The following is an 18303-nucleotide window of genomic DNA, read 5'->3' on the forward strand; positions in this document are numbered from 1 at the left end:
GTATCCTTAAAATTGTTTATCTGTGATGTATCAGTTCTTCTTTAGAATAACATATATTAAAAGAAATATGTAATGGATCAGGATTAAAGTCACATGAATGTTAAAAGTAAATAATACAGATGTCTTGAAAGATATTTTCTTTTCTTTTTTTTAAGATTTATTTATTTATTTGACAGAGAGAGAGAGAGAGCGCGAGAGCGTGCAAGGGAACACAAGTAGGGGGAGTCGGAGAGGGGAGAAGCAGACTTCCTGTGAGGAGCCCAACACAGGGCTCAATCCCAGGACCTGGGATCATGACCTGAGCTGAAGGCAGATGCTTAACCAACTGAGCCACCCAGGCACCCCTTGAAAGATATTTTCTGATAGAGCTGCTTTGAACTATGCCCCATATCTTAGGAGGTATGCATGGACTAGTGGCCATCAGAGGTAATTTCAGAAAGTCCTTCATGCTATAAAAAGGTATTAAATGCTTGCTAAGCGCCAGCTATGATTTAGATTAGGGGATGCAGTAATAAGATGAACTTGTCCTCTTGGAACGGGTATTCTAACAAAAGTGTAATAATTACAAACACTTATTTATAAAAGTGAACACTGCTTAAAAGGGGACATGTAGAGGGCTATACAAAGTATTATTAAGGGGGAAAGTTTGAGAAGTACCATACCCTGTAGTAAACCAAGAGATAACATTTTGTCAATAAAGGTGACGTTATTTAGGGGCACCTGAGTGGCTCAGTTGGTTAAGATTCCAACTCTTGATTTCAGCTTAGGGTTGTGAGATTGAGCCCCAGGATGGGCCTGTGCTGGGCAGGGAGCCTGCTTGTGATTCTCTCTCCCCTGTCCCTCCCCAGTCAAACTCTCTCTCTTTAAAAAAGAAAAAAAAAAGTGACAATATTTAATTAAAATACATACTTGGAGGTCCCTGTAGTCTATTCAATATCCAGTAAGTGTTAATGGGCTAGACCAAACAATTCTGAAGTAGTCAGTATTTAGTCCCTCTTAAAATCTACACAAATATAAGTTAGAATATGTTTTTCAAATAGTATGACTTCCTACAAAAATACATGAAGAAGAATTGTTTAAAAAAAACTAATTCATTATTTCATAAACGTAATAAGGTTTGATTGGGCTTTTTTCTTCAGTGAATTAATTGCATTAAAATCAGATGAAATAATTTAAGTCATATCTTTTCTAGAACAGTGCATGGAACAGATAAATAAGAAAATCATCAATAAACCTGCTTCATTTTTTACTTGGTATAGACTGCTTTTGAGGAAAAAAAAAAAGTGTTAAGGATTCAGTATCCCTATTTGTAAATGACACATCAGTGTGAGAGCATCTGTGAGGCAACAGTGCCTTTTGAAGGAAATGTTCCCTTATTACTGTAAACAAAAACTGATGAGAAAAATTGTATTTGAAAAAAAAGCTGAATATTTAATGGAATTTTATAGATTATTATGATTATTCTTCATTGTATACTCCCCTTTCTGGAAATAACTTTTGTAATATGAGATTAAGTTACATTATTTTAGAAATGAATGTATAACAGAAGCACACATTCTTCTGTATATTATCAAATAGGTATAAAAATATGAATGTTCACGTAACTTACCTTATGTAACTTTTCCCAAGTACATCAATATATTTTTAAAAGCAAACACTTCATTTAGTTATATTAATAACTATATCCTTTGTTTTTTCCATAGCTTTTAGCTACAAGAAAAGATAATTAAGCTTGTATTAAAATTTACTATTTTTCTTAACACTGTCTTAGAAGTGAGTGTAGTAGGTACTGTCATCCGATTCTATTGCCAAAGCACCAAGGTTCAGAGAGATTAAGGAGCGTAAGGTTACATTATCAGAGCACTAGTGACAGGTTTTGAATAGGGCCAGTCTTACTCTAGCATCTAGAATCTTAACTTCTATATTATTTAGGAACATCATCTAATCTATTTCCTTTTTAGGAAAACGAACCTTTACTTATATGGGACACATGATTGTACACTTCAGCTAGTTCGTATAAGCTAAATGCTTACTGAATTAACAATTTCTGTATTTTTATCTTAGATGTTTTATATCCTTTTCCATATTATGAATCTGAGCACAGAGTTGAGAATAATACTAACAGCTCATCTCTTCTTGATAAAATTTACCTCATCAAATCTGTCAGAATGCCTTGAATAATTTTGTTTGCTGGGATTAAGTACTAATCATAAAAGATTATTAGAGAATTGGAGAACCCAAATAATGGGCAACAACTACTGGAGGTAGGGAAGGACAGACAGATAAGAACATTCACAAATCTTGAAACTTTTAACTTTCTTATAGTTGTCAACAGGTATACATGAGTTCTTTCCAAAATAAATCATTTTTGCAAAATATTATGACCGGTGCTTTTAAAACTTAAATAATTCCATCAACAGAGCATTACAGGTTTTGAAATAATTTTCCCAAAAAGAAAAAATAATCAAAGTCATGTTTCTGAGTCATTTTGCATTAACAGCCTAAGCCTAAACTTTTCTCTCAAAGATTTGAAGAGAAATTGATAATAGGAAATTATAATAAATTGGGGTGCCTGGGTGGCTCAATCTGTTAAGTGTCTGACTCTTAGTTTCAGCTCGGGTCATGATCCCTGAGTCTTGAGACCCAGCCCGCATTGGACTTCACACTCAGTGTGTAGTCTCCTCGAGATTCTTTCTCCCGTATCTCCCTCCACCTCTGTTTTTCCTCTACTCCCACTCTCTCTTTAAAATAAAGAAAATAGGGCCACCTGGGTAGCTCAGTGGGTTAAAGCCTCTGCCTTCGGCTTGGATCATGATCCCAGGGTCCTGGGATTGAGTCCCGCATCGGGCTCTCTGCTCAGTGGGGAGCCTGCTTCCTCCTCTCTCTCTCTGCCTGCCTCTCTGCCTACTTGTGATCTGTCTGTCAAATAAATAAATAAAAATCTTAAAAAAAATAAAATTAAAATAAACAAAATATTTAAAAAAGGAAAATCATAATAAATTGACACTGATTTAATTTCCCCCTTTTACTTCTACAGAGTTCTTATCACCATAATGGGCTCATCTTTACAGAGTGGTATACCTGGAGAGAAATATGTGGCATAGATGTAGCCCTTATCATCTAAGAATTTTACAAATAAAAGCCTCTATCAGCATTATCCTGATACCAAGTCAGGCACAGACAGTACAAGAAAGCTCCAGACCAATATACCTTATGAATATAGATGTAAAAATCATAAAAAAATTATTAATATACCAAATCTGACAGCACATTAAAAATCTCATAGAATATACATAAATACCACTAGAGGTAATAAAAAAATTCAGCACAGTTTTAAGGATTCAACATACAATAATTAGTTGTGTTTCTATACAGCAGTAATGAACAATCCAAAAAAGAAACCAAGAAAACAATTTTATTTGCAGTAGCATCAAGAATTAAGCATCAGAAATAAATTTCATCAAGGTGGTGAAAGACTTACATACTAGAAACTATAAAACATTGCTGAAAGGAATTTTTAAAAACCAAAATAAATGGAAAAATATCCAATATTCACAGATTGGAATACTTAATATTGTTAATATGGCAATCTTAAAGTGATCAACAGATTCAATAAAACCTTCATTAAAAATTCTAATGGTTGGGGTGCCTGGGTGGGTCAGTGGTGAAGCATTTGCCTTCAGCTTAGGTCATGATCCCAGGGTCCGGGGATGGAGCCCCATTATCAGGCTCCCTGCTTGGTGGGAAGCCTGCTTCTTCCTCTCTAGCTCCTCTGTGCTTGTGTTTCCACTCTTGCCATCTCTCTGTCATAAATAAATAAAATCTTAAAAAAAAAAATTCTAATGGCCTTTTTGGCAAAAATGGAAAAGCTGATTCTCAGATTCGTATAGGAACTACAAAGGACCTCAGATAGCTGAAATGATATTGAAAAACGAAAACAGGTGGGAGGACTCCCATTTCCTGATTTCAAAACTTACTGCAAGGCTACAGCAGTCAAAGGAGTTTAGTACTGGCATAAGAATAGGAATATGAACCAATGGAATAGAATTGAGAATACAAAAATAAACCCAATCATCTGCGGCAAATGGATTTTTGACAAGGGTGCCAAAACCATTCAGTGAAAAAAGAATAGTCTTTACCAAATGTTACTGAGACAACTGGATAACCACACTCAAAACAATGAAGTTACACCTCTACATCACTCTGTATACAAAAATTGACTCAAAATGTGCCAGTGAGCTGAATTAAGTGCTGAAGTTCTCTCTTTCTCTCTCTCTCTCTCTCTCTCACACACACACACAGAAAAAAATAGGGGTTAGTCTTCATCACCTCAGATTTGGCAAAGAATTCTTAGATCTGACACCAAAAATATGAGTCACAAGAAAAAATAAACTAGACTATATAAAAACTAACAACTTTTGTGCAATAAAGAACATTATCAAGAATATGAAAAGGCAATTCACAGAATGGGGAAAAGATGTATCAAGTATGGATTTAATATTCATATCAAGAAAAAATACTCCTGCAACAAGCAGTCCAATTGAAAAATAAGCAAAGGATTTAAATAAATATTCTTTAAAGAAGACATACAGGGGCGCCTGGGTGGTTCAGTTGGTTAAGCAGCTGCCTTCGGCTCAGGTCATGATACCAGGGTCCTGGGGTCGAGCCCCACATCAAGCTCCCTGCTTAGCAGAGAGCCTGCTTCTCTCTCCCTCTGCTTGCCGCTCTGCTTACTTGCACTCCTGCCCCCATCAAATAAATAAATAAATAAAATCTTTAAAGAAGACATACAAGTCAGCAATAAGCACATGAAAAGGCATACAATATCATTGATCAGTAAGGAAATACAAATCAAAACCACAATGAGATACCATTTCACACCCAGCAGGAAGGCTTTAATTCCAAAAAAAAAAAAAAAAAAAAGAAATACAAGTATTGACAATTTGGAGAAACAGAAACTCTTGTACGCTGCTGGTGGGAATGGAAATAATACAGCCACTATGGAAATCTGGAGGTTCCTCAAAAAGTTAAATACAGAATACAATGTGATTAAAAAATTCTACTCCTACATATATACCCAAAAGAAAGGAAAACATGTCCACAAAGAAACTTGCACACAAATGTTCATAGTATTATTATTAATCGCTAAAAGTGGAAATCAAATGTCCATCTATGGATGAAAAATTGTGATCACAATGGAATATTGTCCAGCTGTTAAAAGGAACAAAGTACTGGTAAATATGCAGCAACTTGGATGAGCCTTGAACACATATGCTACATATGCTACGTGTGCTAAAAACAAAACCCAAACACAAAAGGACATGTATGATTTCCTTTATAGGATATATCCATAATAGGCAAATTCATAGAGAAAGGGAGCAGATTAGAGGTATCAGGGGATGAAGAGGAGAAATTGGGAGTGATTACTTATGGGTGTTTTTACGGGGTAATGAAAAATGTTGAAATTAAAACTGGTGGTTTTACAACATTGTGAATACACTAAATATTTACCTGAAAATTTTACAGCTTAAAATGGTCAATTAAAAAAAACTTTATGTAAGAGGTGCCTGGGTAGCTCAGGTTGTTAAGTCTCTGCCTTTGGCTCAGGTCTTGATCCCAGGGTCCTGGAATAGAGCCCATAATTGGCCTCTCTGCTCAGGAGGAGACTTTGTCTCCCTCTCCCGCTGCCCCTCGCCCTATTTATGCTCTCTCTCAAATAAATAAAATCTTTTTTAAAAAAATCTTTACATAAAAATAATATAGAGCTTGTTTTTGTAAAGAACTTCATTTCAGGTATTTTTAGCCTTTTCTTAAATGTTTAATAAAAGTTTTATCAAATAACTGACTTTTTTTTTTTTTTTTTTTAGTGAGCATATGTCAAAGATTTATTTAACTCATTGACAAGGAAACCATCAGGACTTATTTCTTGAGTATCTGCTACTCATTGTGTTTTCCTCCATCTCTGTCAATTTCAGATTCTTCTGATGCTCTAATATTATAAGTAATCTGTACCCTTTTAGAGGTAAGAGTTTAAATTTACTTTTTTTGGTTCAGAGATAAATAAACAGGAAAAAAGATTTCTAGTGAATTTTTCATACCTAAGAGCAAATAATTTAAAATTTTATATAAAACTTACATTGTAGCATCTTGAGTTCCTTCACTTTGATGAAGTTCTCTCAGTTTTTCCTGTTTTAAATTGCTCTAACAAGGATTTAATTTCACTGGATAACTAACACCCAGAACTCTTATTTTCACTTTTATCCAACTACATTTTATGCAAATAATTAACTATGAAATCACACTCTTAGTCAAAGGTTATATCCATAAACAGGTAATTTAATGTAAGCAAATGGTTTCAAGCTTCTTTCACAAGAACAGAGGGTTTTTCTAGGAAAAAGTAAGCCTAGTGTTATTAAAAAATGAAGTTTTTACAGATTATAGGTTTAGATAAAAATTTGTAGAAGGAATACTTTCTCCAAATAAACAACCACCACATCTTGTAGTTTCGTGGTTCATTTTCAGACAGCTAAGAAAAAATTTCTCGCAGAGATTTCTGGAATGCCAAAAATGAGAGGATTTTTTTTAATACCAATTATCACAGTCTCTGCTCATCAGTAAACTAGTTGATCCTTGAACAACATGGGTTTGAACTGTGAGTCCAGTACGTGCAGATTCTTTATGGTGTGTATTACTGCAAATGTATTTTCTCTTATGATTTCAAAAACATTTTTTCTCTAGCTTACTTTTATAATAGTATATAATACATGTAACATACAAAATGTACATTGACTGTTTATGCTATTGGAGAGGACTGAGCCAACAGTAGGCTATTAGTAATTAAGTTTTGGGAAAGTCAAAAGTTGTATATGGATTTCCAACTCTGTGGTGGTTGGTGCTCCAACCCCTTCATTGTTTAAGGATCAAACTGTAAATCTTTAAATGGTATAGCAAGAACAAAGACCAATACTGTATTTTTCACATTTTCCAGCTGTTAATATACTCAGAGGACTTAAAAATACAAAGACTTTATAATAAACCACTATTTTAGATTTAGCTACATCAGTGGTTTTTCACTTTTGGTGATTTTGCTTACCCAGGCATGTTTGGCAGCATTTAGTGATAGTTTTGGTTGTCACATTTTCAGAGTGCCACTGGCACTAGTGTGGACGGCAATGATGCTGCTACAACAGCACATAGGATGGTCTCCTCTGGTGAAGAATTATCAGGCCCAAATGTTGACCTTTGAGGGAAACCTTAACTACATTAATGTTCTGATCCATTTCCAGCCTAAAATCTGCACCATAATTAAGAACATTAACTCAAACTGTTGTTTTGTTTTGATGTCATAAGCTATAAATTTGATTTGCAATTATGAGAACTTTAATCAAAAACTGATAGTGAATGAAATGTAAAAAAAAGCAGAATATGAATCAAGTTAGAGCTATGTATGGACCAAAATTTAAAGCTCTTTTTAGATTTCTAAATCTCTCCAACTTAAGTTTTAATCTGCAATGTAAACAGTACAGGACATGACTGAAAATTAAAGGGCACTACAGAACTTCTTTCTATGTTCATGCCATATAAACATCTTTTCCCTAAGACAAAATTTTAAGAAACAAATAAAGCTAATTCTATGTTATTTCAACTATTAGCACTGTGTTTATCTTTGCTGGCATATTAAGTCTTCTTTGGAAGGAGAAAGGCATATAAATTAAACTCTTTGTTATTCCTAATACTTTATCAAGTAATAATAATAGTAAAAAAGGAAGTAAAAAAGAAGTTGCACCCCAAAGGAAGTCTATTTTTCAAACCCATTAGCACCAAAAAGCACCTTATAGCATTAGGATATTAATCCAAATCAGCTTGTCCCAGAGAAAACAAATGCGCTGTTTGTTACTTCTCCTTGACCTTAATTTCTTGGAATTAAAAATAAAATGGGGGGGTGTAACAAAATGATCTTTAAACTCTCAATTAAAGCTAGTTCCTTGGCAGTTTAATATAAAAATCAAATTTCACAAAATAAATACACCGAAGCAACTATAATAGTAATCAGCTTTATTTAAAATATTTTTCAATCTAGGAAAGCTCATTTTACACGAGTTTCCAACTAATTTATTAGAGTCAGAAACAAAGAAAATAAAACCAGAGAAAATCCTCTGTAAAAAAATACACAAGGAACATTTCTACATGTGAAAAAAGAGTAAACAGTCTTAACACTGGAACATCCAAGTCTTAGTCTCAATTCCATCTTTTTTAGTGAACACTACTATCAACCTTGAGATCTGATTTGTTCTTGTCATTCTTCACTGAGTAGATGAAATATGTTAAGGTATCCTTTTCATTCACTGGAATAGACCTAAAGTGGCAACCAACTATCTATAAAAACAAAAACAAACAAAAAAAAACCACCTGAAATTATAGATATTGACAGATGTCATATACATTCATCAAAAGAAAAAGAAAATACCAACAAGATGAAAAGCATGTAAGAATAAGATGTTATGAACAAGAGACAGTGTGACTTCACAGGACCCTCTAATCCATTCAATTAAATATACATTAATTAGAAATTATTTCCTTTTATTTAAATTTATAACTAGAATCTACATTAGGAGGTAAATATTTTTCAATTTTAAGTATCAATGAAATAAAATAGAATGTAAACCCTACTCCCACAGAAAAAGGATACAGAAGTTGAAAAAATTTTGGTACTATACAAATTATAAACTATCTTACAAATATATTTGCTGTAACTTATATTCATTCATTCATTGGCAGTACTCTTTTTTAAGGTTCCTTGAAAGTTTTTCTGAATAAAGATTATGGATGAAAAATGAGAAGGGAACGAGAGACGTTCACTGAAGAATGTTTATTTTCTGGCCTTTTCATTCTGCTTATCTAACATCTAGATGCACAGCAACCAAGAGAAATGCAACAGACTAAACTGGGGTGTTGCGTTGTATATCTAGAATGTGGAAGACAAAACTTCTTAAAGAAAATGTTACTCATACAATAATTAAGAGATTTAAAAAGGGCAGTCACCTAACTCTGGAATCGTGCCTAAATAAATTATAACTTTCATTGCCATTTGAATTTCTTCTCATTTCTAAAGAAGAAAGTAGTTGTAGAAATAATGTAAATTTTAAATATCAAATATTTCAGGTGCACTTAAGAGATACATACTTCTGACTCTTGTACAACACAGATTTTAGCTGTGAGGGTCCACTTACACACTTTTATTTCAATAAATACAGTACAGTACTGTAAATGTATTTTCTCCTCCATATGATTTTCTTAACAACATTTTCTTTTCTTTAGGTTACTTTACTGAGACTATAGTAGGAATATATATAATACATATGACATAGAAAGTATTCTGACTATAGTATCAGGAATGCTTCCAGTCAACAGTAAGCTATTAGTAGTTAAGTTTTTGGGGAATCAAAAGTTATATGCAGACTTTTGACTATGTTCCGTTATAACTCTTGTGTTGTTCAAGGGTCAACTGCACAGTATATGTAACATTTATAATAATCAGTTCTCTGGTTCTCATTTGTCCCAGAACAAAGGTAACTTCCACTTGATGAGTATCTGTCTATATGGATACAGTTTTATTATGGTAGATAATATCTATGTTTACATTATATTAATATACTATACAATCTAAAAAGGACTGGATCTTTTAAATCAAATTTAAAGAAAAACTGAATTTTTGTTGCTTAGGCAAGAAGAAAAGAAGAAATTCTGGCAAAAAAGTCAATATATAAGCTCTTAACAATGTTAAAAAAGCATTCTGCCAAAGAATTGTACCTTCTGTATCTTTTACCTTATTCAATAAGCGTGTGTTAGAAAAAATGTTGCATTACTAAATCCAAGCTGAAAAATATGAGAAAACTGATTTATATATTTAATTTATATTCCAATAGACTAAATATTTTTACTCAAAATGATTAAAGTATAAATATATAAGTCTATAAATGTCTTAATATGATTCACAGATTTTTTGGTTCTATTAATTCCTGAGAAGACACATATTTCAAAATTTACAGAAAGAAATAGAAGTCCTATATCAAAGCAAACTAAGTAACGTCTTGAATGAAAGTCTTTGCATCTTCTAGATGTGACGAAGCACAGATGCCTCAACTAAAACAAACTAACATCAACAAGGACAAACTCTCAAACAGTTAAATCAACAAGTTATAGGAATACTATTTAGGGGCTAATCTGTAGGCCCAATCTGTCAAAAACTTAAAAAAAATTCTAATAAAGACAACAAAGTTTATCAATTTCTTTTATTATGCCTCAATTAAGTGTTCAATAAATGTTTACTAAGTGGAATTTCAAAGCCAACAGAAATACTGAATACTGAAAGCCAGTATTTAAAAATGCTTAGAAGATTACATACAATCCATTGAGTGTTTGTTACATAAAGGAATTTAAGAGGTAGACAAACAATTCTAAGAAACTAGATTCTTCCATAATAGATTTTTTATTCACTGATCTATCTAACTAAAATGTACTGTTATATACACTACGTTAACAATTTCATTAGGCTTTTATGACTCTTTTTTGTATAAACAGGCTCATTTAAAATATAGTTTAAAACTCATAAATACCTCAACAAGTTGTGCTTTATTAAGTCCTGGTCTGGTTGATAGTTTGAAGTGTCTTTTGTATCTCCGAAGTGTATTTACTTGTAATTGGTATAAATCCACCTAGAAAAAAATAAAGGTGTAAGAATTAGAATTAGTTCGTGCAATGTTTAAAAGTTATCTTTGATACATATAATAACATTTCAATTTTGGCACAGTAAAAATGTAATTCTGTAATTCCATTACTAAATAACAAAAGTTACATTAATGAATTCTATTATTCCTTTTATAGAATCAAAACTCTAAATATATTGTACACTTTAATCTTTTTAAGATAAATATTGAAAACTGGGAGCAAAAAAGAAATTATAAGTCAATAGAGCCATAAGCATTGTCAATTGAAAACATAAGTCAAACTACAATTGCCTGTTAACTGGCAATATTTAATTTTGCTTTCATTTTCAGATTTTTCCTTTTTAAAAATTTATATTTTTCAATATAAGTTTCCGAATGGAATACTTAGGATTTACATTTAACATACAGAAACTTTACCTCCGGAGTATCAATATCTTGAACAGGTGAATCTCCTCCATCATCATCACTCCCTTTTCTCTTTCTTCTGTTTCGAACACTCTGAATTAAGTTTTTATGATAATCACAAATGTAAAGATGCCTTGCCTGAAACAGAAAAGTTTCACAAACTACTTATAATTATGTACTGTGTCCATGTATTAGTAAAATACATAGGGCACAATGAATTATTAAAAATAAAAACAGTCAAAACAGCTATTGTTAAGACAAAACCATGTTTCTATGCTTAAATCCTGTATTCAGTTAGAACAAACAAGTCCGGCAATACCGTTAAGAGGATTGGGGTGGGGGTGGGGGGCTGGAAGGGAGGAAGGGAAGCAGAGAAGCAGAATGAGAAATTCCAACTCTGGATTTTGTCATTAAATTGCAGTGAAGGTGAACTAGATTTGGTAGGTCATGCTGTTTTTTAACAAGGAGAAAGGTGATGTTGCCCCACAAAATATTCGATAATATTTTCTCTACCTAAAGATATTTTAGCAGCATGATGTATGCTTTCTATTCTTTCTCAACATTCAAATTATAATCCAGATACAAAACTACCCATTTCTACACATGAGCTGATTTCATATACTACTTGTATGTAAATTTGAATTATAAACTTCTGAGTATTTAAAGAATGTATTTATTTGTATTACGTTTTTCCAACCAAAGCAATGTGAAATTATTCAAGTTTGCTTGAAACGTTTCTTTTGAGCATGACTGTTTAACAGGCATAAAGTATCACCAGCATGCCTTTAACAGGCATAAAGTATCACCGAACTTCGCAAAAGCTTCAATTAAATGTAGTCTTGAGAGCTGTACGGTAACATTTGAAATATTGGGCTGCTTATATTAACACAATTAAACTCCTTTAAAAAACGAAACGATTAAAGACTAAGACTTTTAAATTAACTTCTAAACTAAATCCAAGTTAAAATTATGCAGGACATGTGCTAGGTTCTTGCATCTTGTTATTTATTCATTTACCGCCAGCCAGAGCTCGGAAAAGAGGCAATGGTTGTTCCTAAAAACCTCATGAATGGTCAAAAGCAAACAAACAAAAAACAAAAACAGACGCGCAAAAGGACGGAAAAAGAAATCCCGATGGCTGCCAAAGGGATGGCAAAACCGCAGAGGCTACGTGCTCCCCACGTTCGGAGCAGCGGCGCTACATGCTGACATCGTTCCCAATCCCGGCTCCCAGCAAGGCGCGGGGCGAGCTCGGTTTCCCTCACTCCGTACTCGGGCGAACGAGGAAAGGGGTCTTTCTTTACGCAGTATCAGGTCCTTGGTCTCTGCAGGACTCCACTTTTGCCTACGCGAGGGTAGTTACTCCCTGCGGCCACACGCCAGCTAGGGCAGCAAAACAAAGAAGGCGCCTCCATTCCAGAAGGAGCTGCCGGGCTGCAAGAAAACTACTCCGGGCCCTCCGAGCGACGGTCCCCTTTGTTTCATTTCCCGATCTCAGTGAAGGAGGAAGGGGTTAGACAGTGAGCAGAATGGACTCAGGACCGTGGGGGTGGGGGGACAGGAGCGGTCGGGGTGGGGGTGGGGGAGGAGCGGAACCGCGGCGTGCAAGTATGTGTGTGTTGGGGGTGGCGGTCGGAGTTGCAGCGACTTTGTTGTTTGCTTCCTACCAGAGCCCACACAACGGGTTCGCACTGCAGCCAGGTCGAGGGGAACCCTGAACCTTCCGCCCAACAATCCATGTGGGCACCGCTCCTGGAGCCCCAAGGGGGTGTGGGCAGGGCTGAGCCGTCCCGCCGTCACTTACGCTCTTATCCAGCTCGATTTTCACCTTCTTCTGGGAGATGCTCTTCTGGATCCTCTTGCTGAAGCTGGCGTTCCCAGCCGCCCGGCCGCACCGCTCACCGTCCTCCCGCAGACAGCACAGCTGTCCGGGGCCGGGGCCAGCCGCTCCCGGGGGTCCAGCAGCAGAGACGGCCCCGGCACCGGGCACCTCAGCCCCGGCGCCAGCCCCTGCCCCGTTCCCGGCTGAAGCTGCGGCAGCCGCGGCGGCGGCGACCACTGCTGCCACTGCGGCGGCCGCGTCCCCTCCGCGGCTCATCTCCTCAGGCGTGAAGCCGTTCATGTCTCCGCGCTTTGGGACGCCGGCGCTGACAGGAATCCCCGCTCCGCCTCTCTCCGGAGACTCCGGTGTCTCCGCAGGATCCCTCAGACACACCTGACCCTGCCGAGGCAATTCCTCCGGCGGCACGGCCAGACAGCAAGCGTCCTAGACTGTTGTTGTCTGCTGGCGCCGGGACAGGGGACAGTGCTTTCGGTCAAGAACCAGAATGGGGCGGCGCCAGGAGTTAAGACCCCGCTCACTGTCACATGGAGACGCTTCAGCAGTTGGACCCGAGCGCCTCCGCCTCCCTCCGGCCCCTCGACTTGCGCAAGCGCGATGCGTTCTCTCCTGTCCCGCCCCTTCCACACTGTAGCGGGGCACCACGGGAATTGTAGTTCTCTGCGGGTACCATCAACCTGAGTTCCTCTCTGACTCGGCGCCTTGGGGATTGGAGGAACTACTTATCCTAGCATGCATCGCGTGGCAATGGGTCGGGCTCCTTTTTTTTTTTTTTTTTTTTTGGAAAACACTAGCGTGCGGTTGGGGGTTGTGATGTTTCTCCCGGGAAGTTGGTTTATGTTTGGCTACCGGAATTTTGCAGAGTTGGCATTCCAGACGAAGGGGTCACTCAGCTCCTGAGGCGAAGGGCAAAATGCGCCGAGCGGGGCCTAGGAGGGGACTGGAGTGGTGTTGGGGTAAAAAAAGTTTCGGAGCCGTTTTCCTATCTGTGGAAAAAGAATTTTTGGTGTGGCCATGCTGTTGTGGGAAACCCAAACCAAGTGCAACTCAGTAGAGCTAGCGCTCCTCGGGCCCTGGAGGTCTTGCAGGTTCTGCTGCTAACAAGGCCGCTGGATACTAGTTACATTCATTGGCGCACCAGCTTGTTTAGGGGCTCCTGCTTAGGCAAAAACGCCCATCCAGAACCTGACCGTGACCCAAGTGAGGCCGTTTTTTAAATCCTTGCACGTTGCGGCGAGGATCAGGTTTTATTCTTGGGTGCGCAAAGTTGGTCGCTTCCTGAGGTGGAGCTGCTGACTGGTTATAACAGGGCTGCTTTCCGCTTCCACCTCCAACATTTACAATTTCTCCTCTAATGGACCTGGAGAAGGGCGGAGTCCAATATCCTATAAAAGGGGACGTGGAACCCTACCAATACCAAGTTAGCGCGAGTGCTCGTCAGAAACTTCCTGGCATTCTCTTTACAGAATGAGAGGCAAGAAAGAAACTGCATTTCCTTGGCTGGCTGCCAGTGCCTGTGTGCTTGTGCGTGTAGAGTGCGTGTGTGCGCGCGCCTTTGCGTGTGTGTGCGTGCGTGCCGGTGGGCGCGTGCTTGTGGAGGGCGGGGTAGAAGAATGCGAGCGGCTGATATGAAAGCTGCACCTTTGCTGGTTGCAGCGGGTCACTGTTTTTATTAGATGCATCCTGTTTAGTAATCCCATTGTTGAAGCTAAAATACCGAGCTGGTTCTTTTAAAAGTTTAGACTTGCTGAGTGGATTCAGTGATACATGGGTTTTTTAAAAAAAAGCGTAAATGTCATCTGCCCTGAAATTCAAAGGCATCCATTTCTTCTGTGCTTGTCTTTTCTAGGATATGGCAAAGGAAAAAAAAAGAAACATTAAAATGTTGCATAAATTGAATGGGCGAAAGAAAGATAATAAATGGTGAGTATTTTGTTACTTTTTTAAGCTGCGCTCTCCAGTAGGGTGTCTGATGGTTATTTCTACTGAAAAACTAAATTGTTAATTTAATTTTAACTAAATTTTAAAAATCGTATTTCAGTTATTGGAAAACCTTTAAGTGTGTTTGGAACAACTTGAATATATGAATATATTTTTTCAATTTAAATTTTGTGAAATATAAATTTAGAATCCAAGTTGAAATGTGCTGTATGAACTAACAGGATTTCAAAGATTTAGAATTCTCTCTCTCTCTCTCTTTTTTAAGATTTTATTTATTTATTTGACACACAGAGAGAGAGGTTGCAGGTAGGCAGAGAGGCAGGCAGGGGAAGGGGAAAGCAGGCTCCCCGTTGAGCAGAGAGCCAGATGCGGCCTTGGGCCTCTGGCCTTGGGCCTCAGGCCTCAATTCCAGGGTCCTGAGATCATGATCTGAGCCCAAGGTAGAGGCTTAACCCAGTGAGCCTCCCAGGCACCCAGGATTTCAAAGACTTAGTACCAGAAATTTTTCAAAAAGTATATTGAATGGCTCATTAATAATTTTTATATCGATTACATGTTGAAATAATATTTTGAGCTGGTTTAAATGAAATATAACATTAAAACATGTCTCTATTGTTTTAAATGTGGCTATGAGAACCTTTAAATGTTTAAACATGTGACTCAGGTGTTTGTAGTAGAAAATGCTGGCTTAATCTATTAAACATAGAATACTGGTATCCGTTGTTTGTGCATATATTTTCTTAAGTGGTTAAAAACGAGAACATATGGACAGGATGGATACACTCCAACTTCAGGGTGGGGTTCATCTCTCAGGAGAGAGGCCAAGGGATAGTATAAGGGAATGGTTTTAAAGGTTGGAGTCTGTTATGTGTGTAAGTTTTTATTTATTAAAAAAAAAATTGAAACAAATGTCATGTTAGGATGTTGGATTTTCACATTTTTTATACTTTTGTTTTAAAAATGATTCATAATATTGTTTGGTCCTTGGTCTTAAAAGTTTATAATCTATCTCATGCAAAATGTGACCAAATTACTTCATGTATATGTGTATGGTTTAGCAATGTATCTCTTTCATATGAATTTTACTAAAGTGATGAATTGTGGTTAGGCTTCCTTTACACACAATATGGTATTTTAAGAAGCTCCAATTAAACATTTATTTTTCAATTATAAAAATAATTGAAACAGGGTCCTAGCAATTTTGTAGCTCACTATTTAGTAGGTGAGTAGCTTAACAAGAACACTGTACACACTATAAATGCCAAAGACTGAATATTTGTGTCCTCCCCAAATTTGTATGTTGAAACCTAATCCTCCAATGTGATGGTATTCTGAGGTAGCATCTTTGGAAGGTGATAGGTCCTGAGGTGGAGGCCTTGTATGGGATTAGTACCTTCATAAAAGAGGATCCTGGAGAGTCCCCCTGTTCCTTTTCCCATGTGAGAACACAAGTGAGAAGATAGCAGTTTATGAACTATAAAGCTGACTCACTAGATAGAGACCTGCTAGTGCCTTGATCTTGAATTTCCCAGTGTCTAGAACTGTGAGAAACTAAGTTTTTGTTGCTTATAAGCCACCCAGTCTGTGGTGTTTGTTATATAAGCCAAATAGACTAAAATACATGCCTCAGTAAAATTAGAGAAAGAGCACAGATTTATGCATAAGAGGTGGTGTTTCACCTCTGGTAAGTAGAAGGCATTCCTGGAGTAGTTGAACTGCGAATTCTCAATGGCTGATAAAAGTTTATCTTCAGTGAATCTGTTGTTCAGACAAAGAAATTTTTGTTACAACCACAGTTCATTATTTCTACAAATCTTCATATTCAGGGCAGGCAAGAATTTCTTCCTTTAAGACAATTCACAACCTATGTTGGAATCAGGCTTTGGGGAGCTTCAAACTTACATAATTTGAGGAGTCTTCTTTAAGAAAAACTATTTAAAATTATAAATACAAAATTAGGCACAAGCGTTTAAAAGGGCCTGTCCAAATGAGGAACTCTGGAACTTAAATCCATTAGCTTCATGGTAATCCTACTTCAGAGTAGACAGTGTGGATACACAGATCTATGAAACCTAAGTTATAGGGAGGTTATTGATGTCATTGAAATATTTGCTTTCTGAAATGATTATAATATGATTCTTTAAAAAGTGTTTTTCCCTGACTTGCTTCCCTCTGGAAATTTTAACATGATTTTAATTTTTCTGGTTTTACTTTAAAATAAGTAATTAAATAAGTTTATTTAATTTATAAAAATTTACAAATTGACCCATAATCCTAACATGAACATGATTAGGAAATTCAAATAATACAAAAGATTCAATATTTAAAAAAGCCTGTTTCCGTTGATCTTCTCAAATGCCTGTCCCTAAAAGCAACCAATGTTAACAATTTCTTGGATTTCCTGTTAGAAAAAAATTGTTTATGTTAGTATATACATCTCTATATATGAATAATTCTATTACACTGTTTTACACTGTGCTTTTTTAACCTAGTTTAAAATAAAACAAACAGGGCGCCTGGGTGGCTCAGTGGGTTAAGCCGCTGCCTTCGGCTCAGGTCATAATCTCAGGGTCCTGGGATCGAGGCCCGCATCGGGCTCTCTGCTCAGCAGGGAGCCTGCTTCCTCCTCTCTCTCTGCCTGCTTGTGATCTCTCTCTGTTAAATAAATAAAATCTTTAAAAAAAATAAAAATAAAAAAATAAAATAAAACAAGCATACAAAAAGTGCATAAAACATAAGTGTCCAGTTTCAGTAGTTATGGAAAAACAAACATTTATGTAACTGCTACGCAAGTGCAGAAAAAAAAATAAACAATACAACCACAATAGAACCTTTTGAGATTTTTGGTTGATACTGCATTGAATCCATAGGATCCAACTAGGATCCAAACTAGGAGAGAACAGGTACCTTTACAATACTGAGCCTCCTAATCCATGAACATGATGTATTTTTCAATTCATTCAGATCTTCTGTAATGTCTCTTAACAGAAGTTTGTCATTTTGCAGAAGCTTTGCATATCTTTTATTAGACTTGTTCATACATACTTGATATTTCTGATACTATTATAAATAGCATCTTTTTAATATTTCGTTTTCTCTGTTGCCAATATATAGAAATTAAGCTGATTTTCCCCCCAAAATAATGTTTAAATTCAGTAACTTCCCTATCATAAAATTTCCTACTCACAGTAATTTATTTCTGTATTCATTTGGATTGTCAAAGCACCCAATCACATCACTTGAAAATATTGAGTTTTGTTCCTTTATTCCTAATTTATTTACTTTTCCTTCTAACTCTGCTATATGGCTAGTACTCCAGATCAGTGTTGGAAAAGAAGTAGTATTAGCAGGCTTACTGTCCTGTTCCCAGTCTCAAAATAAGGACTTTCT

At 36.5% G+C, this 18303-nt stretch overlaps 1 protein-coding gene across 1 annotated transcript; it reads right to left on the reverse strand.

The window, feature by feature from the left end:
• Nucleotides 1-8040: 8040 nt before the first annotated feature.
• On the reverse strand, nucleotides 8041-13564 carry SAP30 (Sin3A associated protein 30). Its single transcript, XM_082726951.1, has 4 exons — nucleotides 12937-13564; nucleotides 11145-11270; nucleotides 10617-10715; nucleotides 8041-8376 (listed from the first exon to the last, which is right to left on the reverse strand). Exons 1-4 carry the CDS (start codon nucleotides 13252-13254, stop codon nucleotides 8254-8256), a joined length of 666 nt encoding a protein of 221 aa, XP_082583077.1. The 5' UTR covers nucleotides 13255-13564; the 3' UTR covers nucleotides 8041-8253.
• Between the last annotated feature and the right edge of the window lie 4739 nt (nucleotides 13565-18303).

The sequence above is a fragment of the Mustela nivalis genome, assembly GCF_964662115.1.
Source record: "Mustela nivalis genome assembly, chromosome: 4".
Lineage (NCBI taxonomy): Eukaryota > Metazoa > Chordata > Mammalia > Carnivora > Mustelidae > Mustela > Mustela nivalis.